Genomic DNA, 20,683 nt, shown 5'->3' on the forward strand with positions numbered 1-20,683 from the left:
AGCACAAAAACATCCTATGGCGTTCTGCATTAGCATCGAATAGCCCCCGTGATATGCAACTTTTCAGGGAACTTAGGAACAAATATACACAGGCAGTTAGGTTAGCTAGCTTGAGGCTAGCTTTTTCAAACAGAAATTTGCATCCTGAGGCACAAACTCAAAAAAGTTTTGGGACACTGTAAAGTCCATGGAGAATAAGAGCACCTCCTCCCAGCTGCCCACTGCTCTGAGGCTAGGAAACACTGTTACCACCGATAAATCCACTATAATTGAGAATTTCAATAAGCATTTCTCCTTGGCTGACCGTGCTTTCCACCTGGCTACCCCTACCCCGGTCAACTGCCCTGCACCCTCCACAGCAACCCGCCCAAGCCCCCACCATTTCTCCTTCACCCAAATCCAGATAGCTGATGTTCTGAAAGATGTGCAAAATCTGGACTCATACAAATCAGCCGGACTAGACAATCTGGACCCTCTCTTTTTAAAATGATCTGCCGAAATTGTTGCAACCCCTATTACTAGCCTGTTCAACCTCTCTTTCGTATCGTCTGAGATTCCCAAAGATTGGAAAGCTGCCGCGGTCATCCCAATCTTCAAAGAGGGTGACACTCTAGACCCAAACTGCTACAGACCTATATCTATCCTACCCTGTCTTTCCAAGGTCTTCGAAAGCCAAGTCAACAAACAGATTACCAACCATTTCGAATCCCACCGTACCTTCTCCGCTATGCAATCTGGTTTCAGAGCTGGTCATGGGTGCACCTCAGCCACGTTCAAGGTCCAAAACGACATCATAACCGCCATCGATAAGAGACATTACTGTGCAGCCGTATTCATCAACCTGGCCAAGGCTTTCGACTCTGTCAATCACCACATTCTTATTGGCAGACTCGACAGCCTTGGTTTCTCAAATGATTGCCTCGCCTGGTTTACCAACTACTTCTCTGATAAGAGTTCAGTGTGTCAAATCGGAGGGCCTGTTGTCCGGACCTCTGGCAGTCTCTATGGGGGTGCCACAGGGTTCAATTCTCGGGCCGACTCTCTTCTCTGTATACATCAATGATGTTGCTCTTGCTGCTGGTGATTCTCTGATCCACCTCTACGCAGACGACACCATTCTGTATACTTCTGGCCCCTCTTTGGACACTGTGTTAACTAACCTCCAGACGAGCTTCAATGCCATACAACTCTCCTTCCGTGGCCTCCAACTGCTCTTAAATCCAAGTAAAACTAAATGCATGCTATTCAATCAATCACTGCCTGCACCTACCCGCCCGTCCAGCATCACTACTCTGGACGGCTCTGACTTAGAATACGTGGATAACTACAAATACCTAGGTGTCTGGTTAGACTGTAAACTCTCCTTCCAGACTCACATTAAGCATCTCCAATCCAAAATTAAATCTAGAATCGGCTTCCTATATCGCAACAAAGCCTCCTTCACTCATGCTGCCAAACATACCCTCGTAAAACTGACCATCCTACCGATCCTCGACTTTGGCGATGTCATCTATAAAATAGCCTCCAACACTCTACTCATCAAATTGGACGCAGTCTATCACAGTGCCATCCGTTTTGTCACCAAAGCCCTATAAACTACCAACCACTGCGACCTGTACACTCTCGTTGGCTGGCCCTCGCTTCATACTCGTCACCAAACCCACTGGCTACAGGTCATCTACAAGTCTCTGCTAGGTAAAGCCCCACCTTATCTCAGCTCACTGGTCACCATAGCAGCACCCACTCGTAGCACGCGCTCCAGCAGGTATATCTCACTGGTCACCCCCAAAGCCAATTCCTCCTTTGGCCGCCTCTCAGTTCTCTGCTGCCAATGACTGGAACGAACTGCAAAAAGCACTGAAGCTGGAGACTCATATCTCCCTCACTAGCTTTAAGCACCAGCTGTCAGAGCAGCTCACAGATCACTGCACCTGTACATAGCCCATCTGTAAACAGCCCATCTATCTACTTCATCCCCATACTGTATTTATCTCTTCTTGCACATTCATCTTCTGCACATCTATCATTTCAGTGTTTAATTGCCATATTCTAATTACTTCGCCACCATGGCCTATTTATTGCCTTACCTTCCTTATCTTACCTCATTTGCACTCACTGTATATAGACTTTTTGTTTTCTTTTTTCTACTGTATTATTGACTGTATGTTTTGTTTATTCCAAGTGTAACTCTATGTTGTTGTATGTGTCGAATTGCTATGCTTTATCTTGGCCAGGTCGCAGTTGCAAATGAGGACTTGTTCTCAACTAGCCTACCTGGTTAAATAAAGGTTAAATAAAAATTACATAAAAGGTGGAGGTGTTGGGGGTGTCCTATTGAGGGCGAAAGGACCTATTGGGGAGGGTATTCTTCATGGAGGTACATTCAGTCATAGTTTTGCTTATTTTATTATTATACATTGATTTATTTTTTTGCACTCAACATGATTATGGATACATGCACTCATGTTGACTTGTATATTTGAACTTTCTTTTTCGCCCAGAGTACAAATTTTAGATGTATTATTGTTATTGCTATTTTATTATTGCTACTGTACCTACACTCTTAAAAACTGAAACAGAAAAAGTGTAAAAAAAAATGTAGGAAAAGCCATAAGAGGTAAAAGCACGATGGGATGAAATAACCACTTCCTTTTGTGACTAGAGTCTAATACTTCCTGTGGCACACATCAGATGGCATGATGGGTCACCAAAAATTATTCTGAAGTGTGCCAGGCCTTGCTGTCCCAAGATAGAAAGGGGGGGGGGGGAACTTTGGCAGGCAATAATTAATTTTGTGGCTAGTCAATACTTTCTGTGGCACACATCAGAGTCAAATACTTTCTATAGAACAAACTTCTCGTCAGGATAGTCAACCGAAATTAATAATTCATGTATGTGTGTTATATTAAACATAGAGGAGGGAATAAAATGTTGGCAAACAATAAACATTTCAGAACTACTAGTCGAATATGACATGGAAGAGATGACGAATTTTGGCAAAGATATATAGACTAATACACTTGAAACAAATATCCACACTTAAAACTGCAGACATTACTAGTGCATCCCCCGCGATCAAACCGATATATAAAATTAAACGCAGCCTAACGTGATCAGATATCTTAACTACCAAGTAAATCGCAGCAATGAAGAATTGGAGTGCGTGCACGTTCAAGCAAGTCGCAGCAATGAAGAATTGAGTGCGTGCGTGTTCACGCGAAGGGGGATTCTGGCAGGCGGGAGAACACCGGAGATATATGTTTTTTTGCGGAAAGAGTAGTGTGCTGAATTTTGGATCAGTTATCTAATGTTTTCTCTTGTAATAAATACCATTTAATATAACACAAGCATATTGCTATTACATTGTTATAACTAACGTCTTTCAAAACAGGGTTTCTCACAAACTCATAAGCAGATACTGAGACCCACACACACCCAGAGACAGATGGCTGACACAGACCTTTCATAAACACTGATAAGAAAAGGGTGCTTGGTACTGCATTTCACGAGATACTGAGACACACACATACCCAAGGACAGAGGGCTGACGTAAACCTTTCATAAACACAGATAAGACAGGAACATCTACGCACACACAAGATCTCCTCTTCAGTCTGAACATTTTACAGAGACACACAGAAATGTCAAAATAGGAACATCTACGCACACACCTAATCTCCTGTTTTAGCTGAACATTTCTGAAGACAAAGAACTATACTCAGAGCCAATGGGACAGTGATACTAGCCTGAAGGGGACCTCGCCCAACTCATCAGAACCAACCAGAGGACCAGAACTTCCAGACTCAACCTACTTTCTGTGCTGTATAAAATGTCTATGCATTCTGTTATCTGGGCTTATTTCTGCAAGTTCCATATGAGCTAAATGAATAAGTCCGTGCACGCTTGTACCAGATATCTTTACTCTTAAATAAAACTGTCGCTTGTCATACAATTTACCACCTTGTCTGAATCGATCCTTGACCGGCTCACCCTTCTCCATATCCAATTATCAACACTCTTCATTCCTGTTTTTGATTTTGACATAGGTGTATCCTGCTTATTTGGTGGAACGATGTCGGTTGTACCTCCCAACCGACCTTCAACTGGTTGGCCACGCCGTGGACTGAACCAGTTCGAAAACAAATACATCAGCCCGCCTTCCAAACCTCTCACGCTGGAGAGAACCATCAACTTGTACGTCGCTAGCTATGAAGTGCAATTGTTATTTAACTGTCTAACTAGATAGCGGAATGTCATTTTCGGTGTTGGGTTTTTAACTAGTTAGCTATAGGCCCACCTAGTTAGTTACGAAACACAGTGCTCTTACATGTTGCAAACACAAAAAACATTCCCTAACGTTACTTGTGGAGTAAAGCCTAATTATTGTACAATATACACAATTACGTAGCTAGTTAGTTACATAGCATGCAAACACATTAAGAGTTTACCTAACTAAGCTGCTAACATTTTTATTGGGATTGGCCCTCTCAGATATCCCCTCACGAATTACACGTTTGGTACAAAGGAACCTCTCTACGAGAAGGATAGCTCGGTGGCGGCTCGGTTCCAGAGGATGCGCGAGGGGTTCGAAAAAATAGGCATGAGGCGGGCAGTGGAGGGTGTTCTGATCGTACACGAGCACAGGCTACCACACGTTCTACTGCTGCAGTTGGGGACAACCTTTTTCAAACTGTGAGTTGGTTCTCATCCCACCTCTGCAACAATGTTGCATGGTGCCAGTTACTAATGTGTAAGCAACTAAGCATTTACAAGGAAAAGCTTGACACCTCTCTAACTGGCAGGAGCATATAGTCTAATTTTAAAGTCAACAAAAAGTGCCCCCCAACTGTATTTTTGAAACTTAATTGTGTGCAGTCCTGGTGGAGAATTGAATGCAGGGGAGGACGAAGTGGAAGGACTGAAGCGATTGATGACAGAGGTAGGCAGGCAACATGGTCTTCATTCAGATTAGTATCATGAAACGTGACCTGATCATCTGGAAAGGTTTGATTAGTGACATCAAAACCATTCCATTTACTTTGGTGAACAGCGAACAGTTTTGACTGGGCTGAGCGGGAACTGTACTTCCTCAGAGGTAGGGAGGCGAGCAGGCCAGAGGTGGATGAACGCAGTGCCCTTGTTTGGGTGTAGGGCCTGATCAGAGCCTGAAGGTACGGAGGTGCCGTTCCCCTCACAGCTCCGTAGGCAAGCACCATGGTCTTGTAGCGGATGCGAGCTTCAACTGGAAGCCAGTGGAGAGAGCGGAGGAGCGGGGTGACGTGAGAGAACTTGGGAAGGTTGAACACCAGACGGGCTGCGGCGTTCTGGATGAGTTGTAGGGGTTTAATAGCACAGGCAGGGAGCCCAGCCAACAGCGAGTTGCAGTAGTCCAGACGGGAGATGACAAGTGCCTGGATTAGGACCTGCGCTGCTTCCTGTGTGAGGCAGGGTCGTACTCTGCGAATGTTGTAGAGCATGAACCTACAGGAACGGGTCACCGCCTTGATGTGAGTTGAGAACGACAGGGTGTTGTCCAGGATCACGCCAAGGTTCTTAGCACTCTGGGAGGAGGACACAATGGAGTTGTCAACCGTGATGGCGAGATCATGGAACGGGCAGTCCTTCCCCGGGAGGAAGAGCAGCTCCGTCTTGCCGAGGTTCAGCTTGAGGTGGTGATCCGTCATCCACACTGATATGTCTGCCAGACATGCAGAGATGCGATTCGCCACCTGGTTATCAGAGGGGGGAAAGGAGAAGATTAATTGTGTGTCGTCTGCATAGCAATGATAGGAGAGACCATGTGAGGATATGACAGAGCCAAGTGACTTGGTGTATAGCGGGAATAGGAGAGGGCCTAGAACAGAGCCCTGGGGGACACCAGTGGTGAGAGCACGTGGTGCGGAGACAGATTCTCGCCACGCCACCTGGTAGGAGCGACCTGTCAGGTAGGACGCAATCCAAGCGTGGGCCGCGCCGGAGATGCCCAGCTCGGAGAGGGTGGAGAGGAGGATCTGATGGTTCACAGTATCAAAGGCAGCCGATAGGTCTAGAAGGATGAGAGCAGAGGAGAGAGAGTTAGCTTTAGCAGTGCGGAGCGCCTCCGTGACACAGAGAAGAGCAGTCTCAGTTGAATGACTAGTCTTGAAACCTGACTGATTTGGATCAAGAAGGTCATTCTGAGAGAGATAGCAGGAGAGCTGGCCAAGGACGGCACGTTCAAGAGTTTTGGAGAGAAAAGAAAGAAGGGATACTGGTCTGTAGTTGTTGACATCGGAGGGATCGAGTGTGGGTTTTTTCAGAAGGGGTGCAACTCTCGCTCTCTTGAAGACGGAAGGGACGTAGCCAGCGGTCAAGGATGAGTTGATGAGCGAGGTGAGGTAAGGGAGAAGGTCTCCGGAAATGGTCTGGAGAAGAGAGGAGGGGATAGGGTCAAGCGGGCAGGTTGTTGGGCGGCCGGCCGTCACAAGACGCGAGATTTCATCTGGAGAGAGAGGGGAGAAAGAGGTCAAAGCACAGGGTAGGGCAGTGTGAGCAGAACCAGCGGTGTCGTTTGACTTAGCAAACGAGGATCGGATGTCGTCGACCTTCTTTTCAAAATGGTTGACGAAGTCATCCGCAGAGAGGGAGGAGGGGGGAGGAGGATTCAGGAGGAGGATTCAGGAGGGAAGAGAAGGTGGCAAAGAGCTTCCTAGGGTTAGAGGCAGATGCTTGGAATTTAGAGTGGTAGAAAGTGGCTTTAGCAGCAGAGACAGAAGAGGAGAATGTAGAGAGGAGGGAGTGAAAGGATGCCAGGTCCGCAGGGAGGCGAGTTTTCCTCCATTTCCGCTCGGCTGCCCGGAGCCCTGTTCTGTGAGCTCGCAGTGAGTCGTCGAGCCACGGAGCAGGAGGGGAGGACCGAGCCGGCCTGGAGGATAGGGGACATAGAGAGTCAAAGGATGCAGAGAGGGAGGAGAGGAGGGTTGAGGAGGCAGAATCAGGAGATAGGTTGGAGAAGGTTTGAGCAGAGGGAAGAGATGATAGGATGGAAGAGGAGAGAGTAGCGGGGGAGAGAGAGCGAAGGTTGGGACGGCGCGATACCATGCGAGTAGGGGCAGTGTGGGAAGTGTTGGATGAGAGCGAGAGGGAAAAGGATACAAGGTAGTGGTCGGAGACTTGGAGGGGAGTTGCAATGAGATTAGTGGAAGAACAGCATCTAGTAAAGATGAGGTCAAGCGTATTGCCTGCCTTGTGAGTAGGAGGGGAAGGTGAGAGGGTGAGGTCAAAAGAGGAGAGGAGTGGAAAGAAGGAGGCAGAGAGGAATGAGTCAAAGGTAGACGTGGGGAGGTTAAAGTCACCCAGAACTGTGAGAGGTGAGCCATCCTCAGGAAAGGAACTTATCAGGGCGTCAAGCTCATTGATGAACTCTCCAAGGGAACCTGGAGGGCGATAAATGATAAGGATGTTAAGCTTGAAAGGGCTGGTAACTGTGACAGCATGGAATTCGAAGGAGGCGATAGACAGATGGGTCAGGGGAGAAAGAGAGAATGTCCACTTGGGAGAGATGAGGATCCCAGTGCCACCACCCCGCTGACCAGAAGCTCTCGGGGTGTGCGAGAACACGTGGGCAGACGAGGAGAGAGCAGTAGGAGTAGCAGTGTTATCAGTGGTAATCCATGTTTCCGTCAGTGCCAAGAAGTCGAGGGACTGGAGGGACGCATAGGCTGAGATGAACTCTGCCTTGTTGGCCGCAGATCGGCAGTTCCAGAGGCTGCAGGAGACCTGGAACTCCACGTGGGTCGTGCGCGCTGGAACCACCAGGTTAGGGTAGCGGCGGCCAAGCGGTGTGAAGCGTTTGTATGGTCTGTGCAGAGAGGAGAGAAGAGGGATAGACAGACACATAGTTGACAGGCTACAGAAGAGGCTACGCTAATGCAAAGGAGATTAGAATGACAAGTGGACTACACGTCTCGAATGTTCAGAAAGTTAAGCTTACGTTGCAAAAATAAAATAAAATCTTATTGACTAAAATGATATAGTACTGCTGGCGGTGAAGTAGGCTGGCTAGCAGTGGCTGCGTTGTTGACTTTGTTTGAAAGTGTAGCTGGCTAGGTAACCTCTAACTGGCTAGGTAACCTCGACAATTTCTCAAAACTACACAATTATCTTGGATACAAGGACAGCAAAGACAACTATGTAGCTAGCTAACACTACGCTAATCAAGTCGTTCCGTTGTAATGTAAGTTGTAATGTGAGTTTCTACAGTGCTGCTATTCGGTAGAAGTTGGCTAGCTAGCAGTGTTAGCTAGCAGTGTTGACTAGGTAGAACGGCAGCGCGGCGGACGAAAATAGCTGGCTAGCTAACCGAATAATTACTCTAAACTACTCTAAGCTACACAATTATCTTAGATACAAAGATAGCAAAGACAACTATGTAGCTAGCTAACACTACACTAATCAAGTCGTTCCGTTGTAATATAATGTAATCGTTTCTGCAGTGCTGCTATTCGGTGGCTAGCTGGACAGCTGGCTAGCTAGCAGTGTTGACTACGTTACGTTACGTTACGACGAAAATAGCTGGCTAGCGAACCTCAATAACTACACAATTATCTTTGATACAAAGACGGCTATGTAGCTAGCTAAGATCAAACAAATCAAACCGTTGTACTGTAATGAAAGTGTAATGAAAATGAAATGGTAATACTACCTGGGGAGCGAGAGTGGAATGCGACTACCAAACGAGTGTGCTCGTGTAACGGATGTGAAATGGCTAGCTAGTTAGCGGTGGTGCGCGCTAATAGCCTTTCAATCGGTGACGCCACTTGCTCTGAGACCTTGAAGTAGTGGTTCCCCTTGCTCTGCAAGGGCCGCGGCTTTTGTGGAGCGATGGGTAACGATGCTTCGTGGGTGACTGTTGTTGATGTGTGCAGAGGGGCCCTGGTTCGCGCCCGGGTCGGGGCGAGGGGACGGACTAAAGTTATACTGTTACACTCACATACTCCCTTAACTTCTCTAGGGTAGGGGGCAGCATTCGGAATTTTGGATGAAAAGCATGCCCAAATTAAACTGCCTGCTTCTCGGGCCCAGAAGATATGATATGCATATAACTGGTAGATTTGGATAGAAAACACTCTAAAGTTTCCAAAACTGTTAAAATAGTGTCTGTGCGTATAACAGAACTGATTTGGCAGGTGAAAACCTGAGAAAAATCCATTCAGGAAGTAGGATTTTTGTTTGGTTTTGTAGTTTTCTATTCAATGCCATTACAGTATCCATTGACTTAGGACTCAAATTGCAGTTCCTATGCCTTCCACTAGATGTCAACAGTCTTTAGAAATAGTTTCAGGCTTGTATTCTGAAAAATGAGGAAGTAAGAGCAGTCTAAATGAGTGTACCCTAAAGTGTCACAGAGCTTTTTCATGAGCACGACCGAGAGAGTGCCTTTCTTGTTTACCTTTTATATTGACTACGTTATTGTCCGGTTGAAATATTATCGATTATTTAGGCTAAAAACAACCTGAGGATTGAATATAAACATCGTTTGACATGTTTCTATGAACTTTACGGATAAAATTAGGATTTTTGTCTGCCTGTTTTGACTGCGTTTGAGCCTGTGGATTATTGAAGAAAACACGCGACCAAAACGGAGGTTTTTGGATATAAAGAGACTTTATCGAACAAAAGGAACATTTATTGAGTAAATGAATGTCTGGTGAGTGCAACCATATGAAGATCGTCAAAGGTAAGGGATTCATTTTATCTCTATTTCTGACTTGTGTAACTCTTCTACTTGGCTGGTTACTGTTTGTAATGATTTGTCTGCTGGGCTATGTTCTCAAATAATCGTACCGTATGCTTTCGCCGTAAAGCATTTTTAAAATCTGACACCGTGGTTGGATTCACAAGAAGTTAATCTTTAAACCTATGTAAAATATGTTTTGTTTTCTGAATTTTTATAATGAGTATTTCTGTATTTGAATTTGGCGCCCAGCAGTTTCACTAGCTGTTGAAGAGGTGGGACGCTAACGTCTCACGTACCCAAGAGAGGTTAAGACCTTCAGTTGAAAAACTAGAAAAAAGCGGCAATGGTACTTTGTCCATCTTGAGACGCCGTAGCCAGTATACCTAAAAATAGAAAGAATTAATATAAGTTAACTTCACTAGGGTAGGGGGCAGCATTTGGAATTTTGGATGAAAAGTCTGCCCAAATTAAACTGCCTGCTACTCATGCCCAGAAGATAGGATATGCATATAATTAGTAGATTTGGATAGAAAACACTCTAAAGTTTCCAAAACTGTTAAAATAATGTCTGTGAGTATAACAGAACTGATATGGCAGGCGAAAACCCAAGGAAAATCCAACCAGGAAGTACTATTATTTTGAAAGGCTGTTTTCCATTGTAAGCCTATCCACCATACAAAGACTTAGGACCCAGTTCACGAGCTCTGTGGCTTCCTCAACATGTGACCAGTCTTTAGGCATTGTTTCAGGCTTTTACTCTGAAAAATGAGGGAGATACAGCACTTTCAATCAGTGGCCAGTGGAAATTTCCATTCATCAGCCATGCGTCTGATCGTGAACGCGCCTTTCTTGTTTCTCCTTTCCTATTGACGAAGCTTTTGTCCGGTTGAAATATTATTGATTATTTGACAAAAACAACCAGAGGAATGATTTTAAACATCGTTTGGCATGTTTCTACTAACTTTTATTGTACTTTTTAAAAACTTTTCGTTTGGAATTAGTGCACGCGCCTTCTGCATTCGGATTACTGGACAAAACGAGAACAAAAAGGTTTTTGGGCATAAAGAGGGACATTATCAAACAAAATAAACATTTGTCTAACATGGAGACCTGGGAGTGCCACCAGAAGAAGATCATCAAAGGTAAGGGATTCATTTGAATGCTATTTCTGACTTTTGTGACACCTCTTCTTGTTTGGAAAATGGCTGTATGGGTTTCTGTGGCTAGGAGCTGACCTAACATAATCGCAAAGTGTGCTTTCGCCCTAAAGCATTTGAGACCTGACTCATCGGTTGCATTAAGGAGAAGTATATCTATAATTCCATGTTTAACTTGTTTGGGATAGGGGGCAGCATTTTCAGTTTTGGATGAATAGCATGCCCAGAGTGAACTGCCTCCTACTCATTGCCAGATGCTAATATATGCATATTATTATTAGTATTGGATAGAACACACTCTGAAGTTTCTAAAACTGTTTGAATGATGTCTGTGAGTATAACAGAACTCATATAGCAGGCAAAAACCTGAGAAAAAATCCAAACAGGAAGTGGGAAATCTGAGGTTTGTAGTTTTTGAACTCACCCCTATTGAATACACTGAGGGGATATGGGTTATTTTACACTTCCTAAGGCTTCCACTAGATGTCAACCGTCTTTAGAATGTGGTTTCAGGCTGCTCATGTGAAGGGGGACCAGATGGGAGATGTTTTACTAAGGGGTCTGCCTACAGCCTCGTTCTCAGTCACGAGCTTTCACTTGAGAGGTTGCTCTCGTTCCATGGCAATTCTACAGACAATGGAATTCTCCGGTTGGAACTGTATTGAACTTTTATGATAAAAACATCCTAAAGATTGATTCTATACTTAGTTTGACAAGTTTCTTCGACCTGTAATATAACTTTTTGAACGTTTCGTCCGAATCGACCAGATCGCGCTTTTGGATTGTTTACCAAATGCTCTAACAAAAGAAGCTATTGGACATAAATGGACATATATTATGGACACTATCGAACAAACCAAGCATTTATTGTGGAACTGCGATTCCTGGGAGTGCATTCTGATGAAGATCATCAAAGGTAAGTGAATATTTATATATGAATAATATGAATAATGTTGACTACCCAACATGGCATATTTCTCTGGCTGGTCTGGGATCTGAGCGCCGTTCTCAGATTATGCTTTTTCCGTAAAGTTTTTTTTTAATCTGACGCAGCGGTTGCATTAAGGAGAAGTGTATCTAAAGTTTCATGTATAATAGCTGTATTTTCATCAACATTTATTATGAGTATTTCTGTGAATTCATGTGGCTCTCTGCAATATCACTGCATGTTTTGGAACTACTGAATCTAACACGCCAATGTAAAATAAGATTTTTGGATATAAATATGAACTTTACTGAACAAAACATACATGTATTGTGTAACATGAAGTCCTATGAGTGTAATCTGATGAAGATCATCAAAGGTTAGTAATGAATTTTATCTCTATTTGTGCTTTTTGTGACTCCTCTCTTTGGCGGAAAAATGGCTGGGTTTATCTGTCACTTGGTGGTGACCTAACATAATCGTTTGTGGAGCTTTCGCTGTAAAGCATTTTTGAAATCAGACACTGGCTGGATTAACAAGAATTTTATCTTTAAAATGGTGCCTAATACTTGTATGTTTGAGAAATTTGATTTATGAGATTTCTGTTGTTTTGTATTTGGCACCCTGCAATTTTATTGGCTGTTGGCGAGGGGTTCGGAACCCCAGTCCTAGACAGGTTAACACTTGTATCGTTTATCAATGTTTATGATGAGTATTTCTGTTATTTGATGTGGCTCTCTGCACTTTCACCGGATGTTTGTTTGAGACAATACATTTCTGACCATATGTAATGTAAACTGAGATTTTTGGATATAAATATGAACTTTATCGAACAAAACATACATGTATTGTGTAACATGAAGTCCTATGAGTGCCATCTGATGAAGATCATCAAAGGTTAGTGATTAATTTTATCTCTTTCTGCTTTTTGTGACTCCTCTCTTTGGCTGTAAAAATGGCTGTGTTTTTCTGTGACTAGGTACAGACCTAACATAATCGTTTGGTGTGCTTTCGCAGTAAAGCCTTTTTTGAAATCGGACACTGTGGTTGGATTTACAAGAAGTTTATCTTTTAAAATGGTGGATAATACTTGTATGTTTGAGGAATTTTAATTATGTGATTTCTGTTTTGAATTTGGCGCCCTGCAATTTCACTGGCTGTTGTCGAGAGAGGTTAACTCAAGAAATCTGTCATTAACTTTGACGTTTTGGCTGAGGATATCTTAGTTGTACAATTTTACATCAAAGATGTTTGGTGCCGTATTTCTCAAGTGGAAAAATGTGCATGAAAATGATTAGTCACTTGTTGAATGACAACAAACACTAAATTGAAGAATCCCTACTGTTGACCAATCACCGACAAAGGGGCTACCGACTTCGGCTTACCCTCCAAAAAAGTGGTGACTAACAGCCCAAAAAAACCATGCTGAAGGCCAAAACAAACAAAAACGTCACAAAATGTTGTCATAATATATGCACAAACTGTTTTGGAAGGGAAGTATGCAGGGACCTCTTAACGAACCCATGGTTCATACTATAGTTCTCAGAGGAGTCACCTGACCTGTCCCAGGTCTCTTTATATTTCATTGGCTTTCACACTTATGCTTGACTTTTGAATTTGAATACAGTGCCTTCTGAAAGTATTCAGATCCTTTTACTTGCGCTACGTTACAGCCTTATTCTAAAATGTATTAAGAAAAATCCTAGCAACTAAAAAAAATATTACAAAAATCCATTTTTGAAAATAGTATTCAGACCCTTTGCTATGAGACTTGAAATTGAGCTCCGGTGCATCCTGTTTCCATTGATCATCCTTGAGATGTTTCTACACCTTGATTGGAGTCCACCTGTAGTACATTCAATTGATTGGACATGATATAAATGGAAGAAGTTTGGAACCACCAAGACTCTTCCTAGAGCTGGCTGCCTGGCCAAACTGCGCAATCGGGGTGCAAGGGCCTTAGTCAGGGAGGTGACCAAGAACCCAATGGTCACTCTGACAGAGCTTTGGAGGTGGGAGAACCTTCCAGAAGGACTACCATCTCTGCAGCACTCCCCCAATCAGGCTTTTATGGTAGTGGCCAGATGGAAGACACTCCACAGTAAAAGGCAAATGACAGCCTGCTTGGAGTTTGCCAAAAGGCACCTAAAGACTTTCAGACCATGAGAAACAAGATTCTCTGGTCTGATGAAACCAAGATTCAACTCTTTGGCCTGAATGCCGAGTGTCATGTCTGGAGGAAACCTGGCACTATCCCTACCGTGAGGCTGTGGGGATGTTTTTCAGCGCCAAGGACTGGGAGACTAGTCAGGATCGAGGCAAAGATGAACGGAGCAAAGTACAGAGATCCTTGACGAAATCAAATTTATTTATAGAGCCCTTCTTACATCGGCTGATATCTCAAAGTGCTGTACAGAAACCCAGCCTAAAACCCCAAACAGCAAGCAATGCAGGTGTAGAAGCACGGTGGCTAGGAAACTCCCTAGAAAGGCCAGAACCTAGGAAGAAACCTACAGAGTTACCAGGCTATGAGGGGTGGCCAGTCCTCTTCTGTCTGTGCCGGGTGGAGATTATAACAGAACATGGCTAAGATGTTCAAATGTTCATAGATGACCAGCAGGGTCAAATAATAATAATCACAGTGGTTGTCGAGGGTGCAACAGGTCAGCACCTCAGGAGTAAATGTCAGTTGGCTTTTCATAGCTGATCATTCAGAGTATCTCTACCGCTTCTGCTGTCTCTAGAGAGTTGAAAACAGCACGTCTGGGACAGGTAGCACGTCCGGTGGACAGGTCAGGGTTCCATAGCCGCAGAACAGTTGAAACTGGAGCAGCAGCACGGCCAGGTGGACTGGGGACAGCAAGGAGTCATCAGGCCAGGTAGTCCTAGGGCTCAGGTCCTCCGAGAGGGAGAGAAAGAAAGAGAGATAATTAGAGAAAGCGTACTTCAATTCACACAGGACACCGGATAAGACAGGAGAAATACTCCAGATATAACAGACTGACCCTAGCCCCCCGACGCAAACTACTGCAGCATAAATACTGGAGGCTGAGACAGGAGTGGTCGGGAGACACTGTGGCCCCATCCGACGATACCCCCGGACAGGGCCAAACAGGCAGGATATAACCCCACCCACTTTGCCAAAGCACAGCCCCCACACCACTAGAGAGATTACAGCCCCCACACCACCAATTTACCATCCTGAGACAAGGCCAAGTATAGCCCACAAAGATCTCCGCCACAGCACAACCCAAGGGGGGGGCGCCAACCCAGACAGGAAGATCACGTCAGTGACTCAACCCACTCAAGTGACGCACCCCTCCTAGGGATGGCATTGAAGAGCACCAGTAAGCCAGTGACTCAGCCCCTGTAATAGGGTTAGAGGCAGAGAATCAGTGGAGAGAGGGGAACCGGCCAGGCAGAGACAGCAAGAGCGGTTTGTTGCTCCAGTGCCTTTCCGTTCACCTTCACACTCCTGGGCCAGACTACACTCAATCATAGGACCTACTGAAGAGATGAGTCTTCAATAAAGACTTAAAGAAAACCTGGTCCAGAGCGCTCAGGACCTTTCACCTTCCAACAGGACAACGACCCTAAGCACACAGCCAAGACAACGCAGGAGTGGCTTCGGGACAAGTCTCTGAGTGGCCCAGCCAGAGCCCCGGATTTGAACCTGATCGGACATCTCTGGAGAGACCTGAAAATAGCTGTGCAGCAACGCTCCCCATCCAACCTGACAGAGCTTGAAAGGATCTGCAGAGAAGAATGGGAGAAACTCCCCAAATACAGGTGTGCCAAGCTTGTGGAGTCATACCCAACAAGACTTGAGGCTCTAATTGCTGACAAAGGTACCTCAACAAAGTACTGGGTGAAGTGTCTGAATATTTATGTTTTTTTAATGAATTAGCAAAAACTGATTTTTGCTTTGTCATTATGGGGTATTGTGTGTAAACTGATTGGGGGGGGGGTTTAATAAAGTTTTGAATAAGGCTGTAACCTAACAAAATGTGGAAAAAGTCAAGGGGTTTGAATACTTTCCGAAGGCACTGGACTTTTTTTTTTACCTACAGTACCCCTACATCCCAGCACACATTACCAAACCCAAAGAGCACAAGAAGCTCTTCTTGGTTCAGTTGCAGGAAAAAGGTAAGTTGACCAGCCTGTAATGTTTAAATGTGACATAGTTCATATCAATTGATTGATGTTGATCGCTGTGGTTATCACCTGTATATAAGAGCTTTAAGAAGGTTAACATATTTTGATGTGTAGTTGGTGTGTCTGAGTGGATGTGGATATTGACCGGTTGTCTGTCTCCCAGCACTGTTTGCAGTGCCCAAGAACTATAAGCTGGTGGCTGCCCCTCTGTTTGAGCTGTATGACAATGCCCCAGGCTACGGGCCAATCATATCCAGTCTCCCACAACTGCTGAGTAGGTAAGGTATTCACCATACTGCTGTATATTCACCATAATATGAAATACCTTACTTGATAAGACTCAAATCAGAGTACAACTGGCATTTTAAAGATGGACAGATGTGCATTATAGATTAGTTGTTCTATTCACAATGCAACCATTATTTGTATTGCAGGTTCAACTTCATATACAATTAAATCCTACTACTTGAATGTGGCGACACAAGGACTGTCTCTGTGAGTTCAGCCTGGGCAGAAGAGAATGGGCAAGCAGGATTTCACTACACTTCTCTTAAAACAGAGTCCCCAGTGATACTACACATTTAAATATTGATCTGGATGTTGTTTAGAAAATAAGAGAATGTATTAATCTTTCTGTGTCAACTTTTACAGAACTATTACTTTGTGACATGAAACATTTTGTAGTCACACAAGTATTGATTTTCTTTGTTTGTAGATGGGAGTTGACTGTTTTTAGAACATAGAACAGTGCTTGTTTTTTTTAATCATTGTAACATACTACTTTGTCATCTTTCATTACTTTTTAAGGAATTACCAAGGAGTTATCTTTTATTTTCAATTAAAGATGGCTTTAAAACATGAAACTAAGAAACTGTTTCCCCTCTGACCAATTTCTCCATATTGCTGTTTCAATACCAATGGTAGGGTAGCTATCACACCAGTCTAAACAAAATGCAATCGTTTGTCTATTCCCAATTATCTACACATGATCCTATTTTCATCAATAGTGGTGTATAGAATGCTTTTCATTGATATTCATAAGAGCAGAAGGATATCAAGGATTCTGTATGGAGGAATGGTTCAAGATCCCTCCCAACATGTTCTCCAATCTCATAAAAATACTGTTATCCTCGCAAGTGGAGGGTGCTAGAGTATTCAAAACAGGGGTGCCAATAATTTAGACCCGTATCTTAAAAAAAATAATAATAATTGTTAAACAATCTGTTAGAGCATTTTATATTAGTATAAAATATTTCAAAAATCACATTTTATTGGTCGTGTACACATGTTTAGCAGATGTTATTGCAGGTGTAGCGAAATGCTTGTGTTCCTAGCTATAACAGTGCAGTAGTATCTAAAAACAATTCACAACAATACACACATGTAAAAGAATGCAATTAAGAAATATATAAATATTAGTTTGAGCGATTTCAGAGTGGCATTGAATAGAATACAGTATATGTATATTAGATGAGTAAACAGTATTTAAACATTAAAGTGGCCAGTGATTCCAAGTCTATGTATATTGGGCAGCAGCCTCTAAGGTGCTGGGTTGCGTAACGGGGTGGAAGCCGGCTAGTGATGGCTATTTAACAGTCCGATGGCCTTAAGATAGAAGCTGTTTTTCAGTCTCTCGGTCCCATCTTTGATGCACCTGTACTGACCTCGCCTTCTGGATGATAGCGGGGTGAACAGGCAGTGGCCCGGGTGGTTGATGTCCTTGATGATCTTTTTGGCCTTCCTATGACATCGGGTGCAGTAGGTGTCCTGGAGGGCCGGTAGTTTGCCATTGGTGATGCGTTGTGCAGAACGCACCACCCTCTGGAAAGCCCTGCGGTTGCGGGCGGTGCAGTTGCCGTACCAGGCGGTGATACAGCCCGACAGGATGCTCTCGATTGTGCATCTGTAAAAGTCTGAGGGTTTTAGGGGCCAAGCCAAATTTCTTCAGCCTGAAGTTGAAGAGGCGCTGTTGCGCCGCTTTCACCACACTGTCTGTGTGGGTGGACCATTTCAGATCGTCAGTGATGTGTACGCAGAGGAACGTGAAGCTTTTCACCTTCTCCACTGCTGTCCCGTCGATTTGGATAGGGGCGTGCTGTTTCCTGAAAACCACGATCAGCTCCTTTTGTTGACGTTGAGTGAGCGGTTATTTTCCTGGTATCACTCTACCAGTGTCCTCACCTCCCTGTAGGCTGTCTCGTCATTGTTGGTACTCAGGCCTACTACTGTTGTCGTCTGTAAACTTGATGATTGAGTTGGAGGCGTGCGTGGCCACACAGTCATGGGTGAACATGGAATACAGGAGCAGGCTGAGCATGTACCCTTGTGGGCCCCCTGTGTTGAGGATCAGTGAAGTGGAGGTGTTTCCTACCTTCACCACTTGGAGGCAGCCTGTCATGAAGTCCAGGACACAGTTTCACAGGGTGGGGTTCAGACCCAGGGCCCGAGCTTAATAATGAGCAAACTTACAATGGTATTCCTCTAGTCCAGATAGGATAGGGCAGTGTGCAGTGCGATGGTGATTGCATCATCTGTGGATCTATTGGGGCGGTAAGTGAATTGAAGTGGGTCTAGGGTGTCGGGTAAGGTAGAGGTGATATGATCCTTAACTAGCTTCTCAAAGAACTTCATGATGACAGAAGTGAGTGCTATGGGGTGATAGTCATTTTGTTCAGTTACCTTTGCTTTCTTGGGTACAGGAACAATGGTGGCCATCTTGATGCAAGTGGGGACAGCAGAATGGGATAGGGAGAGATTGAAAATGTCCGTAATCACTCCAGCCAGCTGGTCTGCGAATGCTCTGAGGACGTGGCTAGTGATACCGTCTGGGTCGGTAGCCTTGTGAGGGTTAATAAGCTTAAATGTCTTACATCGGCTACGGAGGAGGAGAGCCCACAGTCCTTGGTAGCGGGCCATGTTGGTGGCACTGTGTTATCCTCAAAGCGGGCGAAGAAGGTGTTTTGCTTATCCGGAAGCACGACGTCAGTGTCCGCGACGTGGCTGGTTTTCCCTTTGTTGTCTGTAGACCCTGCCACATACGTCTCGTGTCTGAGCCGTTGAATTGCGACTCCACTTTGTCTCTGTACTGACGTTTTGCCTGTTTGATTGCCTTACGGAGGGAGTAACTACACTTTGTGTTCGGCCATATTCCGTCACCTTGCCATGGTTAAATGCGGTGGTTCACACTTTCAGTTTTGTGTGAATGCTGCCATATGTTTACAGTTTCTGGTTTGGGTAGGTTATAGTTGTCATAGTGGATACATCTCCTATACACATCCTGATGACCTCAGTCACTGTGTCTGTGTATTCATCAATGTTATTCTGAGGCTACCCGGAACATATTCCAATCCGCGTGATCAAAACAATCTTGAAGCATGGATTCCGATTGGTCAGACCAGCGTTGAAAAGACCCTAGCGCGGGTACTTCCTGTTTGAGTTTCTGCCTATAGGAAGGGAGGAACAAAATGGAGTCTTCAGTAGATTTGCTGAAGGGAGGGCCTTGTAGGCATTTTGAAAAGTTGAATAGCAGTGGTCCAATGTTTTACCAGTGCAAGTACTATAGTCAATGTGTTGGTAGAACTAAGGTAGTCTTTTCCTCAAATTTGCTTTGTAAAAATCCTCAGCTACAATAAATGCAGCCTCAGGATATGTGGTTTCCAGTTTGCATAAAGTCCAGTGTAGTTCTTTGAGTGCCATCGTGGTATGGGCTTGAGGGGGAATATACATGACTGTGACTATAACCAAAGAGAATTCTCTTTGGATGTAATACGGTCGGCATTTGATTGAGGTATTCTAGGTTGGGTGAACAAAAGGACTTGAGTTTCTGTATGTTATCACAATCACACCATGAGTGGTTAATCATGAAACATACACCCCTGCCTTTCTTCTTCCCGGAGAAGTATTTATTCCTGTCTAGGCGATGTATTGAGAACCCAGATGGCTGAATGGAGGGGGATAGTATATCCCGAGAGAGCCATGTTTCCGTGAAACAGTATGTTACAATCCCTAATGGTTCTCTCGAAGGAGATCCTCGCCCTGAGCTCATTTACTTTATTATCCAGAGACTAAACATTAGCGAGTAATATACTCCGAAGCGGTGGAGAGTGTGCACGCCTCCTGAGTCGGACTAGAAGTCCACTCTGAATACCTCTTCTCCGTCGGCGGTGTTTTGGAGCAGCCTCTGGAATAAGTTAAATTGCCCTGGGGGGTGCGAACAAAGGATCCGATTCGGGAAAGTTGTAATGCTTGTGAGTTACCGTCGCTCTAATATCCAAAAGTTGAGGGACAGGTTGTTGTCCTGGCACCACACGGCCAGGTCTCTGACGACCTTCCTATAGGCTGTCTCGTCGTTATCGGTGATCAGGCCTACCACTGTTGTGTCATCGGCAAACTTAATGATGTTGTTGCAGTTGTGCCTGGCCGTGCAGTCATGAGTGAACAGGGAGTGCAGGAGGGGACTGAGCATACACCATTTAGGGGCCCCTGTGTTGAAGATCAGCATGGTGGATGTGTTGTTACCTACCCTTACCACCTGGGGGCGGCCAGAGCTGGGCGATATGCCCCCCCCCCCCCCCCCCCAAAAAATATATATATACAGTGGGGAGAACAAGTATTTGATACACTGCTGATTTTTGCAGGTTTTCCTACTTAAAAAGCATGTAGAGGTCTGTAATTTTTTATCATAGGTACACTTCAACTGTGAGAGACGGAATCTAAAATAAAAATCCA

General features: G+C 44.5%; 1 protein-coding gene across 1 annotated transcript; it reads left to right on the forward strand.

The window, feature by feature from the left end:
- The first annotated feature begins 3,999 nt into the window (after positions 1 to 3,999).
- On the forward strand, positions 4,000 to 16,826 carry LOC139539310 (cleavage and polyadenylation specificity factor subunit 5-like). Its single transcript, XM_071342141.1, has 6 exons — positions 4,000 to 4,194; positions 4,492 to 4,692; positions 4,876 to 4,939; positions 15,871 to 15,946; positions 16,119 to 16,233; positions 16,390 to 16,826. The coding sequence occupies exons 1-6, from the start codon at positions 4,073 to 4,075 to the stop codon at positions 16,409 to 16,411; spliced, it is 600 nt and encodes a 199-aa protein (XP_071198242.1). The 5' UTR covers positions 4,000 to 4,072; the 3' UTR covers positions 16,412 to 16,826.
- The last annotated feature ends 3,857 nt before the right edge of the window (positions 16,827 to 20,683 follow it).

This window comes from Salvelinus alpinus, chromosome 15 (assembly GCF_045679555.1).
Source record: "Salvelinus alpinus chromosome 15, SLU_Salpinus.1, whole genome shotgun sequence".
NCBI lineage: Eukaryota > Metazoa > Chordata > Actinopteri > Salmoniformes > Salmonidae > Salvelinus > Salvelinus alpinus.